Source organism: Bombina bombina, chromosome 8, assembly GCF_027579735.1.
Source record: "Bombina bombina isolate aBomBom1 chromosome 8, aBomBom1.pri, whole genome shotgun sequence".
NCBI lineage: Eukaryota > Metazoa > Chordata > Amphibia > Anura > Bombinatoridae > Bombina > Bombina bombina.
In genome coordinates, this window is record NC_069506.1 from 29749331 (window position 1) to 29763151 (window position 13821).

The following is a 13821-nucleotide window of genomic DNA, read 5'->3' on the forward strand; positions in this document are numbered from 1 at the left end:
TTACAGTGTGTATTGACAATAACAATTTACATGTGTGAACTTAACCCGTTTAGTTCCAAAACAATAGTTAAACTTGTATATGTTGTGTTATTTGTATGTATTATACTGTAGAATTGTTATAATAAAATTATTATAAATTTTAAATGACTGTTTATTGAAGAAAAAACAAAAAAAAACGTTATTTCATTTAAAGTGTTTGTTGTCTAAAAACAAGATGAACAGTACAGTGAGAACAGGATTCTTCACATAAACCCATTCTGTACAGTGAGAACATACAGTATGGTGCAATTGCAGTGACTCAGTAGTTGCAATGTTGGAAATCTCGCCATTTTTAAAAAAAAACAGATTTACAGTGCGTGAACTATGCAAAGCCCTCTATTGTAAACGGGAAAAGTTACAGCCACTTTCTTCTACAAGATATTAATATCACATACTGTTCACCTTCCACATAAATAACACACCATATACACATGCACAGTATATACATAATACCCCAGCTCAAATAGATTTATTATTAATGTGCTTGGTTTTTTTGTTTGTTTGTTTTTTTTAAATTACCAGTGGTCATCGCACTACCTAGCGAAGATATAGGCGTTCCGTGGACATTTCATGGGCATAATGTGTATAACAATGAGGAAACTTTGCAGGTATGTTCTATTGTTCTGAACAATACACGTAAGCTTAAGTGAACATTTTCACGCATTCATCTCACTACTCTTTCACAGGCGAGATGAGCACTTTTAGGAAAAATATACGTCTTACTGTAAAAATAAGTTTGCACGTAGATTATTTGACATATAACAAAAAACATAATTTAGTTTTAGATTTAAGAAACTCACATTATGTGTTATGTAAACACGGACTGAAAATATGCACCTCCATGTTGCTGAGATTGTCAATCATTAGCAAAGATTTTGGAATGTTCTAAAATAGTCAGACCTATACTTTCCTATAGCAACAACTTTGCCAAATTGTATGGTGAGGGAAAGACCACTTTTTTAGAACACTTCAGCTAGTGTAAATTTTGCAAGATGGAAATGAATATATCGCATCAGATGCAGTAATCCTTTGATCATCGGGTACTAAAGGGAAGACTATCCACTCTCAAATATTCTTATGTTAGTCTATGGATCTTGAAAAGATAGTGAAACATTTTTTTAACAATGTTTATTAAATAAAGAAAACAGATAAGAGCAAACTTAAAAGGAAATTGTAGTATATACATAAATAAACTGCTTTACTTTAACATGTTACAAACATAGTTAAAGTTGTACTTCTGAAACACCCGCTTTCTGCTCCAGATTCAACCTGTGATTAAAGCATACGCATGTATGCCTGCTTATAATTTGCTCATTAGCTGAATCCTCATCTTTAGTGGCACCAGAACACAACTTTGACTGTGTATATAACACTTTGTAGCATTGGCGTATTTAAGTTGTGTGCTGCCCTAGCCACTTAAAATGATGCTGCCCCCGGGTTTTAAGCCTTGTATAGCCATATTTTTTTTTTTGGTGATGGTGCAACGTGACCTTTTTTAATGGCATTTCCAAAGTAAATATTCTAGTGGGCATGTGTGTATATATGATGAGTATGTGTTTGTTTTTATGGTGTGTGTGTGTAGCGCAGTGTGTGTGTGTAGTGACTGTGTGTGTGTAGTAAAGTGTGTGTGTAGTTACTGTGTGTAGTGCAGTGTGTGTGTATAGTGACTGTGTGTAGGGCAGTGTGTGTGTGTGTAGTGACTGTGTGTAGTGCAGTGTGTGTGTGTGTAGTTACTGTGTGTAGTGCAGTGTGTATGTGTAGTGACTGTGTGTAGTGCAGTGTGTGTGTGTAGTGACTGGGTGTAGTGCAGTGTGTAGTGCAGTGTGTGTGTGTAGTGACTGTGTGTAGTGCAGTGTGTGTGTGTGTGTGTGTGTAGTAACTGGGTGTAGTGCAGTGTGGGTGTGTAGTGCAGTGTGTGTGTGTAGTGACTGTGTGTAGTGCAGTGTGTGTGTGTAGTGACTGGGTGTAGTGCAGTGTGTGTGTGTAGTGACTGTGTGTAGTGCCGTGTGTGTAGTGCAGTGTGTGTGTGTGTAGTGACTGTGTGTAGTGCAGTGTGTGTGTGTAGTGCAGTGTGTGTGTGTAGTGACTGTGTGTGTGTGTGTAGTGACTGTGTGTGTGTGTAGTGAAACTGTGCTGCCCCCCTAAAATCTGCTGCACTAGGCAAGTGCCTTGTTTGCCTAGGCCAAAATACCCCCCCTGCTTTTTAGGGATTAAACATAGTAAATTATAATAAATCATTCTAATTACCTTTAAGCCAAACTGAGACATTAAAAACTCACCAGGTAGGGGGGCGGAGTCAACCGCCATCGGAGTTAGACGCACATATCAAGAGCTCCCACTATCTACAATAATCTTGCACAGATATCTATCTCATTTTATTTATTTTTGGCTTTTCCTTAGAGGTGCATGTTGAGAAGTATCTTGTGATTGCTGCTGAGGGTCCTTGGCAGTGCTAACCACTTGGATTTTTGATATCCCCGCTTTCTGCCTTTTATTGTACTATCGAGTGCAGTTACTCATGGCCGCGCTTTTTCTGTCTCAATTAAAAGACCTGCTAGACCGCCACAACAACGCTCTTTTGGATGCGGTGATCGAGGCTTTTAAACCCCTTGCGGCTCACACTTCTGCTCCTATCGCCCTGACTGCCGTCGAGGATCAAAAAGAAGAGGTTACAACGAGCCCGGGCCGGCCGCCATCTTTAATCTCACCGCCAGGATATTCCTCATTACTTCGTAATGAAGAGAGCTTTGTGAGGCGGGAAGCCAGTGAGGAGTTGCGCCTCACTACTAAACAGCAGAACTCTCATTCAGATGTGTTTCATAGCGGCTCAGGTGAACCACTGTTGACACTTCCCAATATGTTGTGGGGCCGATCTGGGCACAAGGCTTGAGCGTGACCATTGTTTGCCACCTAACCTGTTGGCTCCTGTCTGGGATGCAAGACATGGGTCGTTTCACCATCTCATGGCTCCTGAAACTCTCAGTGCAAGTTTTTAAGGTAGGAGTTGGCTAGGAAAACCACCCGTATTACTAAGCTGCTAATGTTTCCACAGTGGCTTTCTTGACTATACAGCAATGCTCTCCGTTGCATGTTTTAACGTTGGATACAGCCTACACGTGGAGAGATACTGCTGCAACACGACAAGTATATAGTTAAGGGCTAATTGCTCTTGGATGGACGGATGTTCGTTGCTCTTTAAATAGTTCTTGTCACTCTGTGTATACCCTGTGAAACTTTCCTGGGTGTTGGAGACATTACCTACATTTATTCTTGGGCACGGGTGTTTGCCGATCCTAAGTTTGCTCTCATTACTCCCCACAACTGTTATGGATACATAGGACTTTAGTACTCCACACTGCTTTCAAGGGGTTAACTCTCTCCCTAACATGACTGTTCTACTTGATATTGTGCACTTAATTGCGGGCATATGTGTTTGCTGATTTTGAATATACTGTAACCCTATCACTATATTGGTCTGTTAGACCGACATTTCTGTGCTTTCAATGCTAATTATGAGTAATATTAATGTGTGTATATTTCTCCTTCATAAGCAAAATATTTGTAGATGTACTATTGGATTATAGGCAGTGTTTCAGACACAGACAACTACCCTATCTTATCTCTACCTATTTCGCATGCAAGCTAGTTTGCTGATAATATCTGACTTATGCATATTAACCTAGTCTTATATCATAGAGTGCCTAATGGTTTTATAGATATACAATAATTGTGTGCTCTACATCTCACCCTTTTACAGTTATGCACATGTTCTAGACTGTTTGTTGCTGTTGTGTGGTATATCTCCACCTACATACGTATTGCCTTTCACTTCACTATCCTGAGTATGCTTACTTCTTTTTTTTCATGCTCATATAAGTTTTTTGGTGTTCTGACATGTTGGAAACTGACAGTTGCCTCTCTACTGTATACTAGAGAAGGGGGCATCTAAATGTGATACGATAACCTGTTATTGGGTATAGGGCCCATGCCCAACTAACGGTGTAGCTAAGATATATTATTGCCATAAAGGCTGATTTTTGCCCCTATCTTGTATTCCCATTAAAGCAATGTCACTGCAATTGCACTTTTATATTAAATTAGCAAAAATACTATATGTATGCAACCATATCCCCTCCATGCCAAGCACCATCTTAGTGTACCAGAATGATTTTCACACCCTTCCCTCTCCTCACTGTGTTTAGCTTATCTTCCTGCAACCTATGAGACTACCTCCCAGAACAAAACTCCTTCACTGTGTTCTAATCATGCAGTAACTTTAATCCCCTCAAGGCATAATGATGTTTATATTTTTGTTCATATAGGCCATTCAATTGTCAACTGTACAGCATCCCTAGTAAAGCCCTTCTCTCCCTAGATTCAGAAGAATTACTGCAACCCGTTTACTCTTTCAGTATTTGCTCTCTTCACCAATGTACTGGCTTTGCCTACTTTATTTGGATCAGCAGGACTGATCAATAATACTAGCTAGGTGAGTCTATAACCTCTACACGTACTCTATCTCCCATACAGTTTCACTTACTCTTCTCTTCAACATAATAATATTATATAAGTGACGCCCTACACCGTGACAGTCTCCTTTGGCATATATTACATTTATCTTACCACCTCCCCCCCCCCCTAATAATGCACCCTCTATACTAAGAGGGACAACTATGCAGCTTTTCTTGTCTATGCTGCACCTCACCCAATCCCCCTATGGTTACAGAATCTCTTGTATCATTCATATATATATTACCGTATTACATATGCATAAGAATGTATTTGTTATACAAAGAGGTTTTAGCTTGGTTTAGTTCATCAACACACCTACTGCTAACAATTCCTTTCTGTTTAGTTAATCTCGTGATATAGCAGCCAGTATAGTGTTATTTCTATTATCAGATGTACATGTGAATATATTTGAACCTCTCTAACCCATATCGAACCCAAACTATTCCCTTCATAAATACACCCCGCTGCATAGCTGTCTATTACTATGTCTATTTTTCCCGCCTAGTCTATCAGGATTGCTCGATTGCAAAACAGTTCTTTTTATATTATTCACAGCTACTAAGGTTAATTTTGAATTTATCGCAACGTACTTATGTTTTCTTGTTGCAAAATGTTATAAAAACTGGGTTCAATGTTGAGATCCATAGCTGGTCTCTTGTTTAATATTAGTAAGAGATAAAATTATAAAAAACTGAGGTTTACCAACGAGACCCACAAGTGGTCTCTTTGTTTGCACATGCCTTCTTTTATCTTAAATGCTTGTGATGGTCCAAGAGCGGCCTAGGATTTTATTTAAAAGGCATTTCAATATTTGGCATTTAATGTATCTTATGGTTGCATGATATGTAAATTGTTACATTTGCGTTTATTTTCTGTGTTTGTTTTCTCATTCTTGTAACACTAAATCTTACTGTATGTGACATGCAATGCAAGAACCTGTTTTTATGACTATTGTATGCCTTTGAATATTCCTCAATAAAAATTATATAAAAAAAACAAAAAAACAAAAAAAAAAAAACTCACCAGGTAAAAAACCCAACTACCAATTAATAAAATCAATTAAAATTATGGGCAGTAAACTTTCAAAGTGTCCCACTGTGTTTGCCAACCATATTTGAAGTCTGTCTAAGATTATAATGATTTTGAGTTAGTAGTGGAAACCCCTTCAGCCTCATTACCAGCTCATTGCTTTTTTCGGGTATAAAACAACAGCCGTTAATCATTTTATTTGTACACATTCACACACCACTAGTGTAGATATCATGTTTAAATTGCACTGAAAATCCTCACCTTACTTTCAAAGTGAATCTTGTTGTTTAGGTGTATAAGTTCCTCGGTTCGTTTCATAGACTGCACACTTGCGTTGCATTCCTTCACCAGCTGTAAATGATGGAAAGAATTAGAGGGTCCCTCAGTAAACTCTTTGCGCAAATAACAAGTGAATGATGTAAACAGATATCCATCCCCTGACCTGTGCACATCTGGGCTCCGGCTGACACTGCACCAGTCTTCACAATAAGGTACCAACTGGGCACCACACAGCAAAACAAATACCGACTGGCTGGAATGTGCTCACACTGAGATGTTTCTTCTCACTTGTCTGGGAAAAGACGTACTCACCCTCATCAGTTTGCTGCTTGCGTACCACAAAACATTTCACAGCAATACTCTGTATCAATCCTCTTTGCTTTTGTTTAAATATATCTTCTGTTAAGAAATTCTCTCCTTACATATACACAGCTACCCACAGAGCCATAAAACTAACAGTCTTACTGGGTTCCCACACTAGATCTGTGACTCACTGCCAGCTCCATATCATTTTATGGGATGATTAAAAACCTGTCCGAATATTAACACCTTCTGTTATCACTGTTTAGAGGGTTTTCATGGATTATCTTGAGAGTTTCATTTTGAAGCTGTTTAAAGGGGAATAAAACCCAAAAATGTATTTTGTGATTCAGACAGAGCATACCATTTTTACTAAATCTCCAATTTACTTTTATTATCAAATTTGTTTTGTTCCCATTATATTCTGTGTTGAAGAGATACTTAGGTACTAGTAGGTAGGCGTCTAGAGCAGTGTTTTTCAACCAGTGTGCCGTGGCACACTAGTGTGCCATGAGAGATCCTCAGGTGTGCCACGGCAGACTGACAACAGTGTGACATATTTTTTAAACTTTGCTTGTTTTTTACTCCCAGTGCAGGGGTAGTTTGTAGGAGGCATAACAGCACAATACATACAGTATGTGTGTGTTTGTGTGTGTGTGTATATATATATATGCTGTATTAGGCTACAATGTGTGATTTTTTTTAAATTTTGGGATGGTGGTGTGCCACAGGATTTTTTAATGTAAAAAAGTGTGCCACGGCAAAAAAAAAGGTTAAAAATCACTGGTCTAGAGCACTACATGGCAGGAAATAGTGCTGTTATCTTGCAAATGGATAACATTCTTGCAAAACTGCTGCAATATAGTGCCCCAGAAATGTGCAGGCTCCTAAGCTTACAACTCTGCTTTCAAACAAAAGATACTAAGAGAAGGAAGAAAAGATTATAATAGAATTAAATTAGAAAGTTATTAATAAATGACATGCTCTATCTGAATTGTGAAAAAAATTGGGTTTTCTAACCCTTTAAAGGGATAGAACGCAGCCAAGAATATGTCATTTCAGACAAAATTTTTGTTCTGAATATTGGGGGAAATGAGTTTCCTTGAATATTCGTTGGCTGCACTATTCAGTATTCGTTTAGTTTAAAACAAATGTAAATGTTTCAAAGCTACAGGTGAAAAGTTACCCTGTAGCTACAATACTTACCCTAATGCACTCTGGATAGCTCGCTAATCCAACCCTCTTCTTGCCAGAGCCCCGGCCGAGCTAACAGGACCTGCACTAAAGTTACTATGGCAAGAAGAGGATCTGGTTAGCGTGCTCACTAGAACGTATTAGGGTACGTTTTGCACTCCTAAAAAGTAATTTAAAGGGACAGTCTACACCAGAATTTTTATTGTTTTAAAAGATAGATAATCCCTTTATTACCCATTCCCCAGTTTTGCATAACCAACACAGTTATAATAATATACTTTTAACCTCTGTGATTATCTTGTATCTAAGCCTCTGCAAACTGCCCCTTTTTCAGTTCTTTTGACAGACTTGCAGTTTAGCCAATCAGTGCCTGCTCCCAGATAACTTCTCGTGCACGAGCACAGTGTTATCTATATGAAATACGTGAACTAACACCCTCTAGTGGTGAAAAACTATTAAAATGCAATCTGAAAGAGGTGGGCTTCAAGAAATTAGCATATGAACCTCCTAGGTTAAGCTTTCAACTAAGAATACCAAGAGAACAAAGTAAAATTGGTGATAAAAGTAAATTGGAAAATTGTTTAAAATTACATGCTCTATCTGAATCATGAAAGTTTATTTTGGCCTAGACTGTCCCTTTAAAGAAAATGAATGAATACTGACAAAAAAATGTCAGTATTTTTTTGTTTTGTTTACATTTTGCTGGTGCATTCATTCGTATTCCTTTTAGTTTACAAAAAACGAATATCTGCATTTTGTAACGAATATGTATGTACTTTGTTGAATAATGGATATAAATAGCAGATATGATATACACATGTTGTTGCTTTAAAGTGACAGAAGCACCTTAGGCATGTACGTTTGCTGCTGGTCTCTGATGTTTTGTAATGATACATGGTGTCATGTGACCCCGACTGTAATGTGTGATGCCGGATGAATTTAAATGGGGATCTATAAACAGTATGGAACTTGCCCTTCCTATATGCAGGGTCAGAAGGACACAACACATCCATTTAAAAGGTACTCTGAAATATTTTTGAATATCTACTAATTATATAACTGCTGTAGTATTGGCGTCTGGCTGACAGCTTCACTGGCTATTAACTGTATTGTAGGCAAAGCGCAATTAAACAGTTATATATGTTTCCATGTAAACAAATCACTTAAAGTTGTTAAAGATTATTAATAGCAAATGCATGTTCTTGTACAATTGATACTGACATATCCAAGACTCACTGGTTGATAAAGACAACTCTTACAAAGGTATTGGTGGAAGGGCACATGCCTGTTTAAGTCTAAGAACAGAACACTTGTTTATATAGCAAAGCAGCCTCAAACCTAGTGATGAACAAATTCCATATGCTAACGCTAGCCGCTACCTTAAACCTAAACCTAGTACTAACCCTAGCCGCTACTTTAAACCTAAACCTAGTACTAACCCTAGCCGCTACTTTAAACCTAAACCTAGTACTAACCCTAGCCGCTACCTTAAACCTAAACCTAGTACTAACCCTAGCCGCTACTTTAAACCTAAACCTAGTACTAACCCTAGCCGCTACCTTAAACTTAAACCTAGTGTTAACCCTAACAGCTACTTTAAACCTAAACCTAGTACTAACCCTAGACGCTACCTTAAACCTAAACCTAGTACTAACCCTAGCCACTACCTTAAACCTAAACCTAGTACTAACCCTAGCAGCTACCTTAAACCTAAACCTAGTACTAACCCTAGCCGCTACCTTAAACCTAAACCTAGTACTAACCCTAGCTGCTACTTTAAACCTAAACCTAGTACTAACCCTAGCAGCTACCTTAAACCTAAACCTAGTACTAACCCTAGCTGCTACCTTAAACCTAAACCTAGTACTTACCCTAGCCGCTACCTTAAACCTAAACCTAGTATTAACCCTAGCTGCTACCTTAAACCTAAACCTAGTACTTACCCTAGCTGCTACCTTAAACCTAAACCTAGTACTTACCCTAGCCGCTACCTTAAACCTAAACCTAGTATTAACCCTAGCTGCTACCTTAAACCTAAACCTAGTACTTACCCTAGCCGCTACCTTAAACCTAAACTTAGTACTAACCCTAGCTGCTACCTTAAACCTAAACCTAGTACTAACCCTAGCCGCTACCTTAAACCTAAACCTAGTACTAACCCTAGCTGCTACCTTAAACCTAAACCTAGTACTAACCCTAGCCGCTACCTTAAACCTAAACCTAGTACTAACCCTAGCCGCTACCTTAAACCTAAACCTAGTACTAACCCTAGCCGCTACCTTAAACCTAAACCTAGTACTTACCCTAGCTGCTACCTTAAACCTAAACCTAGTACTAACCCTAGCCGCTACCTTAAACCTAAACCTAGTACTTACCCTAGCTGCTACCTTAAACCTAAACCTAGTACTAACCCTAGCTGCTACCTTAAACCTAAACCTAGTACTAACCCTAGCCACTACCTTAAACCTAAACCTAGTACTAACCCTAGCCGCTACCTTAAACCTAAACCTAGTACTAACCCTAGCCGCTACCTTAAACCTAAACCTAGTATTAACCCTAGCCGCTACTTTAAACCTAAACCTAGTACTAACCCTAGCCGCTACTTTAAACCTAAACCTAGTACTAACCCTAGCCGCTACCTTAAACCTAAACCTAGTACTAACCCTAGCCGCTACTTTAAACCTAAACCTAGTACTAACCCTAGCCGCTACCTTAAACTTAAACCTAGTGTTAACCCTAACAGCTACTTTAAACCTAAACCTAGTACTAACCCTAGACGCTACCTTAAACCTAAACCTAGTACTAACCCTAGCCACTACCTTAAACCTAAACCTAGTACTAACCCTAGCAGCTACCTTAAACCTAAACCTAGTACTAACCCTAGCCGCTACCTTAAACCTAAACCTAGTACTAACCCTAGCTGCTACTTTAAACCTAAACCTAGTACTAACCCTAGCAGCTACCTTAAACCTAAACCTAGTACTAACCCTAGCTGCTACCTTAAACCTAAACCTAGTACTTACCCTAGCCGCTACCTTAAACCTAAACCTAGTATTAACCCTAGCTGCTACCTTAAACCTAAACCTAGTACTTACCCTAGCTGCTACCTTAAACCTAAACCTAGTACTTACCCTAGCCGCTACCTTAAACCTAAACCTAGTATTAACCCTAGCTGCTACCTTAAACCTAAACCTAGTACTTACCCTAGCCGCTACCTTAAACCTAAACTTAGTACTAACCCTAGCTGCTACCTTAAACCTAAACCTAGTACTAACCCTAGCCGCTACCTTAAACCTAAACCTAGTACTAACCCTAGCTGCTACCTTAAACCTAAACCTAGTACTAACCCTAGCCGCTACCTTAAACCTAAACCTAGTACTAACCCTAGCCGCTACCTTAAACCTAAACCTAGTACTAACCCTAGCCGCTACCTTAAACCTAAACCTAGTACTTACCCTAGCTGCTACCTTAAACCTAAACCTAGTACTAACCCTAGCCGCTACCTTAAACCTAAACCTAGTACTTACCCTAGCTGCTACCTTAAACCTAAACCTAGTACTAACCCTAGCTGCTACCTTAAACCTAAACCTAGTACTAACCCTAGCCACTACCTTAAACCTAAACCTAGTACTAACCCTAGCCGCTACCTTAAACCTAAACCTAGTACTAACCCTAGCCGCTACCTTAAACCTAAACCTAGTATTAACCCTAGCCGCTACCTTAAACCTAAACCTAGTACTAACCCTAGCCGCTACCTTAAACCTAAACCTAGTACTAACCCTAGCCGCTACCTTAAACCTAAACCTAGTACTAACCCTAGCCGCTACCTTAAACCTAAACCTAGTACTAACCCTAGCCGCTACCTTAAACCTAAACCTAGTACTAACCCTAGCCACTACCTTAAACCTAAACCTAAAGCTAACCCTACCTCCTACCCTAAACCTAAGCCTGATACCTTAAACCTAGCCTTTATGTTAGACCTAAGCCTAGTACTAAGTTTATCTCTAGCATCAGACATATTTTTTTGCTATTGGTACCTTCTTTAGCTCAGTGAAAGTCTTGCTGGCTGTATCTTCATTGTGGGATCCTGGTGCTGTGTGCTTCAGAATATTCTGCAGAAACAGACAGATCAATACAAAAGTAAGAAATAAAACATACACAGGTAAACTAATAGTTACAAAACAACAGCGAGATTAATAGATGAACAAACAACAACAAAGATAAACAAAATATATTCATAAAGTATGAAAATAATCATTCAAAAACAGACATGAAAATATTAACTGGGCTTATAACATGGTATGTTAATTTAACTAACTAGAGTGAACTACCTCAAACTGCCACTAGAGGACACTGTGGCTTACATATTATACAGTACTGTATATATATATATATATATATATATATATATATATATATATATATTTTTTTTTTTTTTTTTTTCAGATTCTATTTATTTTAGTTTGCAAGAAAGGGCTGAATTACATTGCATTGTAATAAACTGCACCTCTTTCTGGACACTAAGGGCTAGATTTATCAAGGGCTAGGAGAAATCTCCTTTGTATTCTCCTCCGAGTTCTCTGCGGCTCGCCCTTAGAGAGGCACAACAGAACGCACAAATTTATCAAAAAATTGCAAGTTAATTTGCGCTGTTTGTAAGGCGAGCTGGGCGGATTATGATGCATTTCTCTATGCGAAAAAAGGAAGTTCTCCTGATTTAACCCTGTGTTTTTTTTAGGTAGTATATTTTGCCCTCTTCAAGTAATCTATTAAATTTAAAAAACAAACAAAAGAAAACAAAAAACTTTTTCTTGTTACCATTTGCTAAAACTAAGTTCAGTTTCATGACAGAATATCTAGGTAGCCTCAGGTGTGTCCACGTGTCTTCAGCACTAACAATGTTTTGTAACAATTTTATACATAGAGTGCTCAAAACATGTGCATGCTCCTAAGCATACCTAGGTATTCTGTCTTGGTATATTTTATAAGAAAACATCCCTTTAATTAAAGGGACACTGAACCCAATTTTTTTTCTTTTGTGATTCAGATAGAGAATGCAATTTTAAGCAACTTTCTTATTTACTCCTATTATCAATTTTTCTTCGTTCTCTTGCTATCTTTATTTAAAAAAGAAGGCATCTAAGCTATTTGTTGGTTCAGAACCCCGGAAAGCACTTGTTCATTGGTGGATGAATTTATCCACCAATCAGCAAGGACAACCCAGGTTGTTAACCAAAAATGGACCGGCATCTAAACTTACATTCTTGCATTTCAAATAAAGATACCAAGAGAATGAGTCAAATTTGATAATAGGAGTAAATTAGAACGTTGCTTAAAATTGCATGCTCTATCTGAATCACGAAAGAAAACATTTGGGTTCAGTGTCCCTTTAATATCAAATTCTTCTTCAAACACAGATGTAAGGAGTCGGCATTGTACCTCCACCAGCATCTTAATGCGCATTATCCTCTGGAAGGGCAGAATAAGGAAGGACGTGAGTGGCAGCCTCTGACACACTTGGTCTTCTTCGAGCTTGGCTAGAACACTTCTGAACCGGGTGTTCTCCAGTCTGGGGTAAGTAACAGTTAAATAAAGTTGTTAGATAAGACGTAACAATATCAATATAACTTTATTAAAATTACAAGAGACAGTTGATCATTCGGTTTGGTCACAATGACAAGACAGTGAAGATTTTTCAATTTTAAAGGGACATTGTAGTCAAAACATTTCTCTGTTGCATCTAAAAGAGAATATTTTAAAATAATGTTTTGTTTGTTTTTTATAGACAATCCTGTGCTAAATAAACAAGATTGTTTTTCTGTCCGAATTGTCCCTAGAAGCCAATGAACAATGCATACTTAGGTATTTAAGTACACAATTCTTGTTTGTTTCACTTTAAATGTAAAAATCTTTAGCTAACCCTTTTCATGGAGAATAAAAATCATTTAAACTGCTGCTGTATATATATGTGTGTGTGTACAGATGTATTTATGTGTGTGTGTGTGTGTGTATATATATATATATATATATATATATATACACACACACAATATAATATGTAAATATTTCACATTCCAATGTTCTTTACATAGTATTTATAAATAGGTATTCCTATACATATCCGTATATATCCATACTTACATATAATCATAAACATACACAGGTATAGATATATATTTTACCCCAAAAACATCAGAAATATGTAAAAATATTTATTTATGAATAAGTAGAACATATTCTTCTATGTGAAAACATTGGAATTTGAAATATTAATTTCATGTCGAGTTAGCGCACTGAGAAAATGTGATGGGGTTTGTGCGACTTGGGTATTTGGTTTTTCCCCACTTTTCACGCTCCATTGAAACCTATGAAACCTATTACCTTAACGTAATAGCGATATTATTACTTTGGCTTGTTGCGTGCGGCAGGTTAGCGTACAAGTGAAAACTTTTTACTTTCAACTTGTAA

General features: G+C 37.8%; 1 protein-coding gene across 1 annotated transcript in view; it reads right to left on the reverse strand.

Moving 5' to 3' along the window:
• The window catches only part of ARHGEF19 (Rho guanine nucleotide exchange factor 19), a 109644-nt gene that overhangs the window by 10868 nt on the left and 84955 nt on the right, over positions 1–13821 (reverse strand). The window contains exons 9-11 of the mRNA XM_053690255.1: positions 12793–12922; positions 11391–11465; positions 5842–5931 (exon numbers count right to left, since the gene is read on the reverse strand). Of these exons, the coding sequence (XP_053546230.1) occupies positions 5842–5931; positions 11391–11465; positions 12793–12922 (295 nt within the window). The remainder of the gene's footprint in view (positions 1–5841; positions 5932–11390; positions 11466–12792; positions 12923–13821) is intronic.